We start from the raw sequence: 17,536 nt of genomic DNA on the forward strand, positions 1-17,536 counted from the left end.
ATACCTCCTATTTTTGAAAAACTTTTAAAGAAAAGTTTCCATTACAAATCAGAGAAATTAACCAAAGAAACTGCATGGGGTTGTCACTTAATATTACTTATACTGACAGTTCAGCAAAGTGCAGCTCCAGGATATAAGTAAGATATCAAGGATATTATCAGTATGATTGACAAGTTAACAATGGCCTCCCTGCTCGAATTGTGTGAGGCTTGGATGTTCTTCTAACTCTCACGCCAGAGTCAAGTTGAGTGTTACTGAGAACAGGAGTATATACAAAGCTACATACCACTCATAGACATGAAAATCTATACCGCATCAAGCACCAGCACAAAAACCTATAAAAAAGAGGAATCTGATTAAAAACAAAATATCTGAGGAAAGAGAAAAAAACCTTATACTTTGTTATTGAACAACTATACTATGCAAGCCCTGTGCCAAACCTTTTCCATTGCTTGGCCCTATCAGTAAAAAACAAATTTGAGCCAATACTATCAGTGTGGATGCACATATTATACAGATACACGGTCATACTAACAGTATTTTGTACTTTATAAAACACACAAAAAGTTTCAAAGTCCCTATAATTAAGTGTAAATTAAAGTTACCATTTTGTTCTTGGACCCCAGTGGGTACATAGACTATGCATCTCTAGCAGGCTCCAGGTGAACTTAACACTTCGGGTAGTAAGGATTTAACAGATGGGAAGGTAGTTTAGGGCCAGACTCCAAAAACAAACTCTGAATTTTATTTTACGTTTGAAAACTCAGTGAAAGGTTAACTTTTTGGCAAATGGAATGAAAGCAATGTTTTAAAGTTCATCGGAAGGTAGGGTACAAGATGAAAGGAAATGAGCAAAAGAGTCCAGTGAGGTGACGGCTGGAAACCAGGAGACAGGAGATCAGAACTGGACGAGGGCAGCGGTCTCACAGCCAGGGAGAGATGGTGGGGAAGTTGGCTTCCTCGTGAGGTGGTGGGAAAAGGAGAGGAGCTGAGCAGAGAAGGCAGTTTTTGACTCAGATACAGAAAAAAATATACAGTGGTTCTCACATACAAAAATAGTCAGTTATGAAAACTGAGGTGACAGTGGGGCATTTGAATGGGTGCATCTCTCAACAGCCTGAAATGTGGGACTTGAAATATGACAGTGAATGGAGCTGGACATGTCGCCTCAAAACGAGAGCCGGAGCCATGAGGAGAAGTGAGAACTCCAGGAGAGGCTCAGCGTCAAAAGGGGGCAGGGGCAGGGAAGCAGGCAAGACTCTAGCAGCTAATCTGGTGCTAAGCGCCTCACACAGATTATCCCCTTTCATCTGCACTATCCCAGGCGATTTCCATTTCACAGATAAGGAAACTGAGACTCAGAAAAGTTAAACCCAGGCAGTTTGACTGACGGTCTTTTACTGGAAAGGTTTTACGAAATTAGGGTGCTAGTAGATGGTAATTGCTTTTTATTTCTCAACATCTTTCTTAGTAAAATCAAGTGTGCCATGCAGCTAGTTCCTGCCCTTGCCCACCCCTCCCTGCTCAAACCTCAGAGCACTGCCCCACAAAACCACTAAAGCCCCCTCTGAAATTCTTCAACAATCGCCAAAAGTAATGTGGAAAATGTGGGAGAGCCTGACAATGAGCCTTAGACGGAAATCAATCCAAACATCTTGGAGAGGTGGTGTCACATAGTGGTCAAAAGCACAGGTTTTGGTGGAGGAGACCCAAGTTGAAGTCTTCGCTCTTCTCACCAGCTGATTTTACCTCCAAGTCTCTGTCCTCACTTGTACCTGCTTCTTAAGAGTGATGTAAGAAATAACTAACATATGCATCTCCAGAAAGGCAGTGAGCACTGTGCAAGGCACACACTATGCTCAACAAGTGTCAACGATTATTGTGGCTGTATTAACACAAGACAAAGCCAATACTGATCCAAATAGCCAAAAACCTTCATATTTTCAGAAGTCAACTAATCAGCTGTTTTAATCCTTACAGAACTTTTCAAAATATACATTACAGAATACTCATACTGGTTTCACAAAACATCATTAAGATAGTTAAGTGTTGCAGTAGCTCTAATATGCAAGGACAATGACTGACAGATGACATGAGGTTTAGCTACCGACATAGGAGGTAACGGGGCTCAGGAGAACGGTCAACCTAACTGTGCAGTCTCTGGTCTCCTGAGATTTCCCACACTTCTCCACCATGTTGCTCAGGTTTGGAAGTGGGTATGAGGGGGTGGTGGGGTACAGTCCCCCCAACAGTCCTTAACTACATTTCAAAACCAAATATATATATGGCTATGAGTCTCCAAAAAAGAGTTGAGAGGTCATCAGAGGGGAAGCACTTATACATGCCTTAGCAGGGTCTCAGAGACAGTCACAGTAGATACAACCATACAACCCTAGGTACTGGTTCCCCTGAGGGCTACAGAAACCCACAGGTTCTACGGTCAAAGCAGATGGCTCTGGAGTTCAGTGCCATGTCAGTTGGCCCTACTTTGGAGTTTGTGTTCCTGAGTGTGATGGAGTTGGACTCACACGTGACCTTTCTACACATGCCTCTTCTGTCACTTTTACTGGACCTGTGGTTGGTATATACTCAGAAGACCTGAACCTCTGGATTGTCCATGTGACAGCCAGGCCCTGAGTCTCAGCAGACTTCTAACTCCTACCCTCTGGTTTATCGGACTTACCCTGGCCAGCTAACAGGGAGGTGAAGAAGGTCAACCACCACACCAGGGAGCCAAGAGTGCCTACAGCTGCAAGCAGAATGGCATCTATCATCCACGTGGAATCTAAGCCCCTTCTCCTCAATATAGAGGTAGAGTGGGCATAACCATCCCCGGGTCCACAGGATGGAGGAATAGAGTATGTATTAGAGTGGACCTACTGATATTCTACTATGGAACTATTGTGATTAGTAATGGAAGAAACTGTAGCATTGATGTGGAGAAAATGGCCATGGTAGCTGCTGAGGGTAGGGAGAAGGAAGAAAAGATACGATGTGGGGGCATTTTCAGGACTTGGGGTTGTCCTGGGTGGTACTGCAGGGACAGATGCTGAACATTGTATGTCCTGCCATGGCCCACTGGGTGGACTGGGGGAGAATGTATACTACATTGTAAACTATTATCCATGTGGTGTAGCAGTGCTCCTAAATATATTCACCAAATGCACTCAATGTGCCATGATGTTCAAAGAGGTTGATATGGGAAGAGTGGGGTGAGGGGGCAGGGGGTATATGAGACCTCTTAGATTTTTTGAATGTAACATTAAAAAAAAATAAAGGAAAAAACCCACAAATATATGAGATCAGATTTTCTTTCGGTCAATCCATTTTCCCTTTCCTCTCTGGGTATGTGTATGATATGAATAGAAAGTTATGTTTATTAGACAGCCCCAAAATGTAAAACATAAAAAACTGCCTATGATACTACCTTAGTATAGAACAAGTTTCTGAATAGCTGGCTCCCCCAACAATTTTATTAAAAATATACCCAGACCTGTGAAGCATGAGAAACTAAGAAAATCTAATGGTGTCTCAGAAGCCTGTTGCCAATAGAGCACTCCGTTTATTAAACAGTAAAAGCAGGTGAGGTAATATGGATGGATCTAGTACACAGTCAATGAAGTAAATCTGTTAATTCAAGTATTTTGCTAGTCATTAACTGGTACCAATATTAATTAACTTTAAATCTATTTTTCTCCTTTAGTTCTCACTCCCACGAGATTTTCTCTTCCTGAGGAAATACACATTAAACCCTATGGCTATAATTTTATCTGTTTTTTCACCCATCCTAACTCTGGGAAGATCCATCTCTCCAGTCAGGGTTCACTCCTCTCCTGTGTCCCTCATTCCATCCCCATCCAGCTCTGCCTGGTCACTGACTCCTTCCCAAGAGCTGATAAATGCCTCCCCAGGCCAGGGTCCCCTCTCAGCGGCACCGTTCTCTGTCTTTACCTTCAACACTGAAATTCTTGCAAAAGTAGACCATGCAGTTAGGACTCTTCCAACGTTCTCACCACTGACTCCTCAACCTACCAATATTAGCTTCGGCCACCACTCACCCAAGAAAACTGGGAAGGTGACCGCTGATGCCCGAGGCCGATGGCCCCAGGTTCCCGTGCAGCCTTTCTTCGAGCTCTCCATGACTCCCACCCTTTTCCATGAGCGTCTCTCTTCCCTGGCCTCCCCTGACTGCACACTCTAGGTTCCCACACCTCCCTCTTTATGCCCACTTGTCTCCTCCCCCAGCAGTCCCATTCTTCCTCATGTTCAAACCAGCACTTGACAGGGACATCTTCCAAATGGGTGTCGCTGTCCAGACATCCCATCAGGGTTCCAGACCCACAGGTCACCTCCACCAGGACCTCCTGCAAGATGCTCAAACTCAACACAGCCCAAACTAGCAAACTCGCCAAAATGCTCCGTCAAAGTCAAAATTGCAACATCTAATCCAGAACCAAGTTCTGCTGATGCTTACTCTCCAACTTTCCTCTCTCCCGGTGCTAGTCAAAAAACTCAACATCTCTAGCCCAGACATACCAAAACCCCACTTCCTGGCTTCCTGCCTTACCCTCTCCAGTACAGCTTCTACACTACGTGACAACTTCTCATTGGAATTTGATGCTGCTTCCTCCCACACACCTTTGCATACAGTGCCCTGCACTACTGATTAGTTCCTGGAGGCACTTGGTCATCCCTGTGCCCCAGCACCCAGCACAGGCAAAAATACACGACAGGGGCTCCAATATAACCTCAATGAATGAAATGAAATGCAGGCACAGATGGCTGAACTGCCAACTGCCAGAGTCACCATGAATATGAAAGTGCAGGCTGTGCACTTACCTACACAGAAAATTCTAAGCTTTTGCTCCCCTGCTTTTTTTTTTTTTTTTTAATATTCTGCCACCCACGAGATATTTAAAGTACATTCAACATCAGGACAAAAGGACCAGTTTTCACTTCCTTCTTCTAAAATGACTCTTTTATGAAAAATCTACCATCATCTATTTAAACATTCAGTGATTTATTTAGCCAATTCAAAGAGAATGTTCAACTCTCTCCTTCCATACCTTACAATTTCATTCTTTTTCTGAAAGTCAAAATATAAAAGCTGTCTCAATTTTTAATGTTTAGGATTCAGGAAAAAGTCAAGGAATAAGCTTTTCCTTCCCACCACTGGCCACCCTGCGAACATTATTTGCTCCGTCCTTCCACCCTGTCCTCCCCCCTCCCCACCACCATTAAGGCAAAGTCCAGAGCAAGCAGTCGGAGCCCCACTGGTCAGGAGGCGGGCGCCCATGACAGGGCTTCCGGTGGCAGCGGGCATTACAGCGCCAGTGGACACTGATCATTCATTATCGGCACACAATTCCTGGCCCCGCAACCTACTTTTCAGTCAGTTGTAAAGCAAGACTGACAAGATAAAGTAATTTCTAGAGAATAGTCCTGAATTAGAAAAACACAGAGCTTGTTTAAAATGCCCATGCATGTTTTATTAATAAAAACTAACAGTGTCAAGTTAAACAAGTCAAACAATTAAAGTCTCTTTATAGTCCATAAAATATTACAGAAAAGTTTATTTGTGTTTCAATAAAAAGACTATCATTTTAGAACAGGCAGCTAACAGCAACTGTGCAGTTAATTGTTTCGTGAATAAATTTTAAAAGAGACTACTGCCTGTCCTGAAATTCCTTTTTCTGTTTATAAAAAAAGAACTATTAAAAATGATTGACAAATTTTGAGTTAAAAAACTGTTAAAACATTCTCTATATTTAATTTCAACTTTATAATAGATTACAGGAAGATGCTTATGAAACAAATACAATAATTTGTTTCAGTACATGTCTTTAAATGATAGACTTATAAGTATGTAAACAACTATATAATAAAAAGTTTCCAAACGTTGCCTGTAAGAAATCAGGCGAATTTTACCATAAGCAATAAACCATTCCAAGCCTTCAAGATAGTTTATATAGCTGCACCAGCACGGCAGTAAACTCTTACCAAACAAACAAAAACAAAAATCCTTTGCAATTTGTCTGCTGAAAAATAGAGAAAAAAAAATGTATAAACCTGATGGAATCACAACGGATAATATAAGTTAAGGGAAAATAAAGGCATAATAAAATTTATGACGCTCAATGTTTTAAAAAGTAGAGTGTTGCTATTTTGCTTGGTTCTTTGGACACTGCATGATTTAACAAAATAAAAACTCACGTAATCTTGCTATCCATCTGTTAGTGGCACCATTCAAAACACACTGCAAATAAATGGGCATTCAGTGTACCATTTTCCACAAAAGGATAGCATTTTATTTTCATTGATGTGGATGAAGTACAATTTCTTCAGCAAACTCAGCAAGAATTGTTAAGGGGGCAAAAATGAACTCCGAATTAAAAAAAAAAAAAAGAAAAAAGAAAACCACAAAACCCTAACAAGTAAATAAAGATTCTGCATCAACACACTGGTATCAAAACACACATCCACACCACATTTTTAAAAATCCTACAAAAAACAATCCTTGCTTGCTTATTGGAGGTGTGTATCTAAATTCAATAGCTTACCAATATCTTCTTGGGGATAGGCCAAAAAGAAACAGAAAAATCCACATTAAAAAAAAAATAAGTTTCTTTCTCTTCCCTAGCAATTTTTTCCTGAAGCTGAATTTGAAGGAGGAAGGGGAATCTACAAGCCAAGAAAATCAGTCTTCATCGTCATTTTCATTAAAGTCATCATCATCATCATCGTCTTCCCCAACATAAGACACGGGCGTCTCCACCCTGGAGCCACTGTACTGAGACCCGTTGGAACTCGTGGCCAACATGCCGTCTGCACCATTGGTCAAGTCACTGCAAGAAGAAGCAGCAGTGGTCAGTGAAGGCCTCTGGCCCACTTTTTTGGATACCTTAATTCAAAGGCCTAATTCAAATGGCAAGCTGGATGTTTAAATGAGGTTATGATTTTTGTTTTTGTCCCAATCAAACAGAAATGGAAAAATTTAAATATATACAACACATAAAACCAACACTTTATGATTAGTTTTCATGCTTTTCATATTCTCTTCCTGCCCCTGTCTTCTTGTATACAGAACTACTGGACTACCAATATTTCTTATAAATAATGTAGAATGGATGCTTGTGAAGTTTACTCATTATCTCAGAGAATCAACAAGTGGTCACCCATACCAGTATCAGAAGGGAGAGAGGGACAGTTGCATAGTTCCACTAGGGCTATCATCGTAAGTAATTTCAATTTCCTTAGCCTTTGAGTTGGGTAGCAAGAAAAAGTATGCTAAGAAATACCAAGTTTTGATGGGTTGCTAAATTTTTACTTTTAGAATTTGAAGTTGACAGACATAATGCAAATGGTTTACAGACAGCTGAAAATACCTACTGTAATTAAACAAAAAAACCAGGTTATTTGTCCCCAAGAAAAATCTCAAATACATACTATTTATATCCTTTCTGCTATTCCAACTTGTATGCCTTGAACTATTTTCCATAAAATGAACAAGATTAGTTTTTAAAGATGTAAATCCTTTTAAAGCTATTAGGACATGAAAGGGTTGGCACTATAATGGGAGTGGGACCACAATGTTACTTTAAAAAGAATAAGTTTTGGGGGGGGGAATGAAATAGCAAAGAGTGTTGTTCTGATTTGCCAACACAGGCATTATTTGTTTTATTGCACTTTGCTCTATGGTGCTTCACAGACATTGTGTTTTTTATAAATTCAAAGTTTGTGGCAACCTTGGTCAAGCAAGTCTACTAGTGCCATTTTCCCAACAGCATGTGCTCACTTCCTGTCTCTGTGTCACATTTCAATTAAGGTATACACACTGTTTTTGTTAGACATAATGCTATCGCATAAACGATAGTATAAACATAACTTTTACATGCACTGGAAAACCAAAAAATTCACGACTTGCATTACTGCAATATTCACTTTGCAATATTCACTTTGCCATGGTCTGGAACTAAAACTGTAGTATCTCCAAGGTATGCCTGTGTCAAGAACCCTAAAACATTTGTAGCACCACAAACACACTCTAAGCCAAAACTTGACAATGTCTTCTAACATGAAAAGGTATTTTTCTATTAACATAAATCCTATACATAAATTTAATACAGTTTATTTGCTATTTATCAATGTTAAAAATTTTTAAAAAACCGAAACTTTAAACTATAGGCTTTTTGAGTAATTCTACATCTAGGAAATCTTGCCTAGCAAAATAAATAAGAACTGGTTAAAAATTGAGCCATAAAGCTACTAACTATAGCTTTTTTTATAACTGGAAACCACCTAAATGTCCAATATAAAGGACAATAATTAAATTACTGTGCCTTCATAAAACGTAATACCATGCAACCATTAAAATTAGTTTTTCTTCTGAAATGACAATGGCTTTATTGTTTTTCTTATAAAAACTGACTTGTAGTCACCAAAAAATTTAACCAATAAAAAGAAGTCTGCGGGGTAGGGTGTGGGATATATGGGAACCTCTTATAATTTTTTTAATATAATATTGTTTGTGATCTATGTATCTTTTTTTTAAAAAAAGGCAATTTTAGAAAAAGTCAATTGGTCTGGTGTTAGCAAAAAAAAAAAAAAAAGAAAAGACGTTTATGAAAATGAAAGTTTTAAGAAAATCTAAATTGCACCTCTCAGAATAACCAGTGTTAAACATTTTACAAACTAGTCTCTATTATATCCATATAGCTAGAAATCAGTAATTTAAAGCAAACATTGCTAATATTTATCAAAAGATTACCATATGCAAGTTGTTAGTAATACAAAGTACTCTATAAACATTATCATCATACTAATCCTTACACAAATCAATAAGCTACTATTAGTCCTATTTTATAGATGAGGAAACTGAGTCCCTCAGAGCCTGGATTTCCAAGCCCAGCGTGGATTCCAACACCTCTATGCTTTCCACTTTGCTATGCTAACTCTATTTATTTGTTAAATGAATCATACTATATACCTCTTTGATTCACTCAGTGTGCTGGTGGCCTCTATGTCAACTATAAATCCAAGTTTTTGTTTTTAATGGCTCTAGAATATTCCATTTTAGATATGTACATACTATAATATACTAATGCAATCCCTACTGTTGGACCTATAGATAGTTCTTAACTTATTTATATAATGTATTATTCAACATCATGTAAAAGTCAATTATAAAAATCACTGTTTTATTAATATTTAATCTTAAATATAAGATAATTTCATCTTAAAACACTAAAACAAATACCTAGGTATGACACTGTTCTGCTCTTGTGCAAATTGCCTTCCTAGGGTGAACTGCCAAAAGTGAGATTGCTAGGACAAATGTTAAATATACTTTTATTTGAATAATAAGGCTCCTTAAATAACACAGAAAAGTACATACAATGTAATGTAAAATGAAAAATAGCAAGACAAAGAATTATATATGCATTGTGATTTCAATCAAGTTAAAAAAAAAAAAGCCACAAAATCTGGAGAGAAATACTCTTTTATGTCATTTGTGGCTGCCCATGGATAGTAGGATTTGGGGTAATTTTTGCCACTACTTTACTGAGTGCTAAATTTTTAAAAAATAAGAAACATATTCTGTTTACTGTTAGGGGGAAGAAACCAACCCTCCAAAAAAGGAAAACTACTTTCCACATAAGAGGATAAGCTACCGGTATTATTTCCTAAATCTGCTTTCTCTGAAGTGGACTCTGAGCTGTGGGAGGTAAGAGAGGCAGTATAAGGGCATAAATTAAGACATCTCTTTCAGATGAGCCTTGAGAATTTACGTTGTCTTAGCAGAACTCATCAAGTTCTAAATAGCTGGGGAATGCAGTTGTTTATATAATACAATTTATCAAGAGGAACCTTTCACTTTGCCAAGCAAAACCACCATACTGCTGTGGCAGATGCTAGGAGTACTGCAGAGATTAAGACTGGAGCTATTGGCAGAAAGGGTTTACCATTTCTCAACCACGCTGGTGGGCCACACAAGCCTGTACACTGCCCCTCATAGACTCCGCTGTGCTACAGCTCAACACAAGTAAAGCTCAGACGCTGTCACCTGCTCTCGCATATATGTAACTATAAATTGCTCTTACCTGGCAGAAAGCCTTGTGCCATTTGAAGTTGAACCTGATGATGTGACAAATACACCACTGATTGATCCCTGAGCCATTTCTGAAAAGAGAAAGGAAATAAAGCCAACTTCATAAAACATAAATATTCAAGTTATGTATACTGAAATATGCTAAGGGCAAACTTAGGAACATCTTTGAAAACACAAGGGATGATTCCGAGGATTCATAGTGGTACCAGGCACCACTATGCTCTACAAAGGCCATGGACACACCCCAATCCCTGCCCTAATGGTGCCTACTGTGTGACCGGTGCAAAGGCCATGAACAGATCCCAGTCCCTGCCCTAACAGAGCCTACTGTGTGGTCGGTGCGGTACTTTCCAGCTTTTTAGATCACAAGCTCTTTAAAAAGGCATGAAAATCTTTAATATCTCTAGGTATATTTATGAACCATACACAATGCTAACATACCATTATTATATACGTTACAAAATGAAAAACAGAAATCAAAGGATTAGATAAAAACAAATATATACTTGTATATGTACACAAGTTATTTTTCTTCCTCCTCCCCCAAAGACCAATCTGCAAACCCTCCTGGGCATTTGTACTTTGTTTTGGAGAACTCTGGTCTAGAGGATGGTGGACCAATTTCCACTAAGAACAGAACAGAAGGAAATGGATGTAAATGAACTGTGCAATCAAGAATTGGATCAAGTGGCCAGTCAGTGAGGGTTGCTGGAATCTGAAAAATGGAGAAGGAATTAAAATTTTTATTGGATGTTATTAAAAGACAGGACAGATGTTCATTTATTTTGGGATAGTTTAGGAAACTTCCAATCACAATAGAGAATTTTATGACCTCTTCCAAAGGAATGATTCTCAAGGAATAAATTCAAACCATGATTTTAGGACGAAAGGAGAATTAGGAGAAAAGAGAAAGCATCTTTTGTCATTTCTCACTATAAAGACTGGGAGTCTGTGGTCAGAACCCTGGCAATTCAGCTAAGGAGTTAGCAGAATGAAAGCCACAGAACCAGAATAAAAGCTCATAAAAAGAAATACCTTCAATGTGTCTGTTGTCATTTTGTCATTTACAGGAAAAGAGCAATAATTTTTAAAATGCTTTCTCTTGGTTAGTTACTTGACTAACTTAGGGGGGAAAGTCACCAAGGCTGTTATGTTCCTCAAAGACTTTCAATTTTCCCCCTATTTCGGGTCAAAAATTTGGAAGATGAAATTCTGATTCTTAACACCTTCCTCATGTAAACTCCATGGGTAAATCCACAAAGTGCTGCTCGTAAACACTCAAACCACAATGCAGCAGGCAACACCATTTAACAGGACAGCTGTCCTACTCCACAGTCACACCACTTGTATTTACACATCCCATCCTCTACTCTTCCCTGTGTCAAATCTGAGGGTTTGACCCCACCCTTAGCAAAAGAGGAGCCAGGCCTTCAGGAGCTCTGGGAGGTCTGTTCTCCACTCTGGCAAATACAGCCATCGCTGAGGTCGCCGCGGTGACTCTGACTGACCTGTCACATAAGGTTCCAGAGCTTTAGGTACCAAACTTCTTGCCATTTTAAGGTCTTCGGCTGAACAGCTTCCTGATTCTAGACCACAAGCCATTCCCATTCGCTTTAATACTTCTATGTCATCGTGGATTTCAAACGTGTTGTCAAAATTAAACAGATACTCAAATCTGAAGGGGAAAAAAAGCTCCGTAAGAATAACAATCCGACTTATGAGACTGGAAGAGCACACTTGGTTTGAGGGGCCCAAAGCAGAACCTACTCACTCACCCCAAACATACCCAACACTCTCTTCAGAGTTCCTTTTATCTGGTGTAACTTTTTGATTTGAACTACATTAAATGAATAATCTCAAAAACAAAAGACACGAGCAGCTCAAGTACTATTATAAATCCCTATCTATTAACTACCCACATAAAATATACTAGAAAACCACCATCCCCTGGTATATGGAATATTCTAACCAAGGTCCCAGAGCTGCCTGCCACTGCCCCATGACAGACACTAAGTAACAATCTGGCTTTTTGTACAATAGGAAGAAAGTTTTCCTAATAACGATCTTGGTAAGTTTTACTTGTTCTCCCTAAAACAAAGATGTATAATCAGGGAAGTGAGAAAGAAGCCTGCAAATTAATTATACTAAGACTGTGTTTAGTAATAATAAGTTAAGACATTTGCATTTATTATATTAACCGAGGGGGAATTGTCTTTTTATGAAATCGGCTATGGCATTTCCTTCACTTTTTCCCGTGAACCACCTACTTGTCGTTAGAAATACTGCAGTCGATCACTGTCTTCTTGCTGGTGTTCACGATGATGAACGGGAGGTGGATGACGGAGTTGGACGGAGGCGGCCGGCTGGCTTGCTGCTCTGCTTGGCGATTTCTCTGCACCAAATTCTTGAAGGCAATTTGCTAAAATAAAATGAACTAATTTATTTACTAATCACATCAGTCCTCACAAGTAATAACAAAAACATTGTGCATTTATGTAGTGAGGAAACTCATTCATTGGAAGTCTCCCTTAGATCAGAGTCAACATTTCACAGACCACAGGCACCTGGCATTTTAATTCACCTGAGTGCTTCAGAATTAGGGAGAGTTAGTAGTCTGGGTAGAGAAAATCCATTCTACATCACAGACTCAAAGGAGAACGTAGAATGTGGGGTATGCAAGTACTCATACCATTTAAACAAAAACATCTTTCAGGAAAAGGAATTACAAGAGAAAAGACCATTTAGGAATTATTTAAAGACCTTGCCTGGCTTTTTCTTCTCTATCCCTCCCCTCCAAGAGGGAATGCACACCGTGAGCCACACTTCCTACACTTCTGCAGACATGCAGTGGTAGACATACCCTGAACGTCATTTAGTTAGATCTAAAGCTTCCCAGAAAAATAGAAATACTGAATGGGCCACGTTTTAAAGAGATTCCACCTATAGGGGGAGTAGGGGTAGGGGTGTGTGTGTGTGTGTTACTGTGTGTGTCCGTCCATCCTATGGGTCTAAACCCAGGAAGTTAAGGCTTCAGCACCCTGAAACAAATGTTTTTATACTGAGGATAATTTTCTTGCTGTTGAAGCCAGAAATTTTCCTTTGGCTTGCTCCCTGGGCCCCTCCCTGAGGAAGGTGCTGGGGCACCAGGTCAGACAGAGGACCATCAGGGAGAGATGCGCACTGTTGGGGGTCTTTAGGAAGTAGTTACAAGGTATGGGGGACACAAAGCAAATGAAGAGTTCATTCCAGCGGGGGAACTGGGGGACCAGAGGGGGCGGCAACAAGCCAGCCCACTCCTCCGCTCAGCCCTCGAAGGGCAGAGTCTCCAGGTCTGGAGACGAGGGAGACAACTGTGCCTGCCTGCCCTGCAGCTGTCCTTATCCCCTCTCAGCCCCTCCCTGGTCTCTTGCAATCATTTCCACACAACTTCCCAGCCCGGCTCCACCACAGCATCCACCTGGAGGCAGCCCAGAAGGGGCGCACCTGGTACCAGGGTGCAGACGACCACATCCCTAACCTCTCCAGGGACAGCTGGATCCCAGATAGACTCCAAAATGAACCTTCATCTGGTGAAAGATGTTTTGGATAGGTGCCTCCACATGCAGATAAAGAGATGCCTCTCGGAAGGACAAGCTGCTTTGCATGGAGTAAAATACACAAAATCAATACAATCTGGGCTTGCAGCATGAATTCTAAGGACTGCGGCCCTGGCATCTGGTGGTAACAGAAACTGCAGCGGCAAGCGAGAGCTGGTAGAGCACATGTCCCGAACTGCACAGACTTACCCTTCCAGGTCTTTTTTTAAAGTGGGCCACAAACGACTTACTCTTTCTTTGAAATTTCTTATCCTTTAGCTTTGCAGTCTGTTTCCTCCCCTCCCGGGGCCAGACCCTGTTCTTAGCCCCCTTCTCTCCGCTTCCTCCTCTTGGTCCCACTTGCCATCTCAGCTGCTGACATCACCTTTGTGGAGGTGACTCATTCTCAAGCAGGGCCCCACGGCCTGTTGCGGAACCGCCCCCCCCAGCATCTCAAAATCCACATGCCTGGGATAGAACTCCTTCCCCGTCCCCGGCTCCTATCACCAAATCTAAAGAGCTGCTGCCACTGGCCCTTGGTCTGGTTACTGGACCCACCACTTCACCAGGATCCCAGGCCAAACCTTAGACTCCGTTCACGCCTCCTTTCCTCAGTCTCCAATTGTTAAGTTCTGCTTCTCTCAACGCCTCTGCCCTCACATACCCCCTTTGTGACCTCGCTGCCCTTTTTCCTGATTTGGACCATGTACCAGTTTCCTGACTGGCTGTTCTATTTCCAGGTCCCCTGCACTGCAATCACTTCATTAACTGCTGCCAAGTCAATCCTAAAGCACCGTTCTGATGCTCTCATATGCTCAACAACTCCTACCACTTAACAAATATCCTCTTTAGGGGAGCTTTCAGGAGTCCAAGATGGGGCTGGAGGAGCCTCTAACCACATCCCCCTCTTTCCCAATATCCCCCTAGCTCTAGCCAAGCGGCCCCATGTGCCCCCCAAGGACCCTCGCCCTCTTCACCCAGCCTAGCTCAGTGCTTCCTTCTCCTAGAACATGCCCCAGCTGCGGCTGTCCCTTCCAGTAGGTTCCTCTTGCAAACCAGGGTCCCATCACAAAGGCCTTCAGGCAGTTCCTGGCATGGCCCAGCTTCTCTCTCGCCTCAGGGCCCTTTGCATTTTTATTTCCTCTGGGCCGGAGGACTCTTCTCCAAGAGCTTGGCTTGGCTGGTTCCTTCTCATTCTTTAATTCTTGCTAAGGCAGATAACAACTCTTGGGAGATCTCTACAAGCCAAACAAGACAGCACAGCGCCCCCTGCACACACAGACGCCAGTTCCCTTATTCAACAGCCTGCTGGTTCTTTGCCAAGGATTTACCATGTCTCATTCATTTTGTTTACTGTCTTTCCCATTCACTAGGACAAGACCCGGGTCTGCCATGTTCATGGCTGACTCCCGAGCACTTGGCCAGTGCCTGGTACTCGGTGTGTACTTAATACATAAATGAGTGAACAGTTTTCCATGAAGTGATCCCTCATGCCCATTGCACACTCTCTGCCCAGTACAAAGATACACACACTCTCTGGCAACAAGGCCCTTGTCTTATGAGCCCATGTTCCTGACAACAACTGTGCAGGAGCAGATCAAGGAATATTTATGAATTCACATTCAAAATCTCAAAATAGACATTTTATTTACCACATAGGAATATAATCTCCAACTGTAAAATATTGCTGTTGAAGGAACTAAATTAGAAGAAATAAAAATTACCTCATAAAGGTAAGTATTTTATTACCTGTAGAATAAGTTCTTGAAGTTGAGACTGCTTCTGTTTTATTCTTTCAAGTCTTCTCTGTCTCTCTACCTTCAAAATAAACAACCAATACAAGAAATCATCACAATTTGTTTATAGAGGTTAAAATACCCATATCAATACAATGTCATTTTTTTTGGTTCTTGCCAAAAACGTTCACCCTGAATCTAATAGGTAGGGAAGAAATGAGTCTAGAATGCAGAAGGTGCTAGAGGATCCAGATGAGTTCTTGCTTGATTTCGAAACTCCATCTTCTTCTCCTTCTCTTCTCATTTTGTGGATATGGCTATGATATTTATATTTTTTAAATTCCCCAAACTGGGGTGCCAAATTTACCTCCGCTAGAGTTTAACAAGCTAATTCTGAGGGTTATAACACTTTTTAATTCTACCAATAGCTGAGCAGCTGCAGAGCTCAGCAAGGCCACGAAGTACACTCCAGTCAACATTAAACGGGAGAGGAAGGAAAGTGGCAGGAATGTTTTCAGTTCCTGCTTGGTATTAGAGATGGAAAAAGACAGGGAAACAACTGCACCAGAGGAATAAGAGCACACCTGTTTCCCTGGTCCCGTTCTGGCTAGGCAAAGAAAGCACAAGTTGTATAGCAAAGACCCTTACCAACCTATCAGTGGAGTAGACAACAAAGGCCCTTGCTTTAAAGGGAACAGTTTTTGGCCATATTTGTGTGGACATAATTAAAAATCGAACTGTTATGTGCTTACCTCTAAATTCTGACATTCCTGAGCCGAGTTAGTAGGCAGGCCAATCCATTTGATTTCTTTCTTCTCCTTAGAGATAATGTTCATGGCCATTAAGACATTTAAGGCATCATAGACTCGTCGTCTTATATTCTTCTGGTCATAAGCCTGGTAAAAACAGAGCATTAATTTTACAAAAAAGAATCCATTTAAATTTCAGGCTAGGTGAACATACTCAAGGAGGCAGCCAATTCGTTCATTCCATATCACAGCAGCTCCTAAGAGTACATTCTCTCTGAACAACTCAATCCCCCAAGCCTGGGGTGGCGGCTGGGAAGGGCAAGAGTCAGTACCACAGTGGCCCAGAGCAGGGTGGTGAGGCCTGGGCCTGTGGCTATCACTGGGGTGACAAGGGCATCTTTGCAGAAGGGAGGCCTATCTGCCAAGCAGGGGTCAGAGCCTAGTGAGACAGGGAAGATACCTGTGCAGGGGGCAGGGTGGTGGTGGTTGCAAGAGGAGGCTGGTTCCATTCTGGGAATTCATCAAATAAATAAATACATTTAGGATAATGGAAATCAGGTTTTTCATCACCAGAAAGGGAGCTACAAACATGGGAAAGGAGAAAATGAGAATGAGCTTTGAGGTGTTGGCTTGGAATTTCAGGCGTCAGTGAACAAGTTTCAATATATGTAGATAAGCCAGCTTGAAGGGGCTCCCACTAGCCAAATCTGGGTCAGGATTGAGTATCAAAGCAAAGAGCTAGAGTAATGGATTAGAACCCAGTGAATAAAATAAGAAACTATGGCTCGACAGTGAGATAAATAAATAAAAGAATGAATAAATGGAAAGTCTTATGGGGAATAGAATATTTATAGCCTCAAAGTACTTCCCTACATATTCTTATTAATTACAAAGGGAAAACAGAGAAGCTTTTCAGTGGAGAAGGCTGGCAGACACCACCTTAATCAAATTGCCAAAGCTCACATCACCAGTCATGAGACCAATCAAAATCATGCGTCCCCTGACAGGATGCTCTTCTGTGGTGTTTGTGGTATTCCTGTGGAGAAACCTGGGGACAATTCTACAAAATCAAACAAAACAAACAGATCCCATCGTCTTTAAAAATATCAAGGTCACACAAGTCAACAAAGACTGAGATTACAGAAACATGAACACTAAATGAAACATGTGTCTATGAACTGGACCCCTCTGCCATGAAGAACATTTAGTGGGGCAACTTGCAAAACTTTAATGGGGCTGGCGGATTAAATTGTAGTAACATTTCAATTATTAATCTTCAGGTTCTAATGGTTATACTGTGGTTGGGTAGGAGAATGCCCCTGTTTGAAGGAAATACACACTTGGGAATGACGGAGTATCATGGGGGAA

At 41.1% G+C, this 17,536-nt stretch overlaps 1 protein-coding gene across 7 annotated transcripts in view; it reads right to left on the bottom strand.

Moving 5' to 3' along the window:
• Window positions 1-5,464: 5,464 nt before the first annotated feature.
• TFDP1 (transcription factor Dp-1) overlaps window positions 5,465-17,536 on the bottom strand; it is a 98,132-nt gene continuing 86,060 nt past the window's right edge. For all 7 annotated transcript variants that reach the window (XM_004450757.4, XM_058276365.2, XM_004450759.4 and 4 more), the window contains 6 exons: window positions 16,172-16,315; window positions 15,433-15,501; window positions 12,376-12,527; window positions 11,617-11,783; window positions 10,101-10,179; window positions 5,465-6,845 (listed from right to left, as the gene is read on the bottom strand). In XM_004450757.4, coding sequence (XP_004450814.1) covers window positions 6,698-6,845; window positions 10,101-10,179; window positions 11,617-11,783; window positions 12,376-12,527; window positions 15,433-15,501; window positions 16,172-16,315 — 759 coding nt within the window. In that variant the 3' untranslated portion in view covers window positions 5,465-6,697. The remainder of the gene's footprint in view (window positions 6,846-10,100; window positions 10,180-11,616; window positions 11,784-12,375; window positions 12,528-15,432; window positions 15,502-16,171; window positions 16,316-17,536) is intronic.

The sequence above is a fragment of the Dasypus novemcinctus genome, chromosome 15, assembly GCF_030445035.2.
Source record: "Dasypus novemcinctus isolate mDasNov1 chromosome 15, mDasNov1.1.hap2, whole genome shotgun sequence".
Taxonomy (NCBI): Eukaryota; Metazoa; Chordata; class Mammalia; order Cingulata; family Dasypodidae; genus Dasypus; species Dasypus novemcinctus.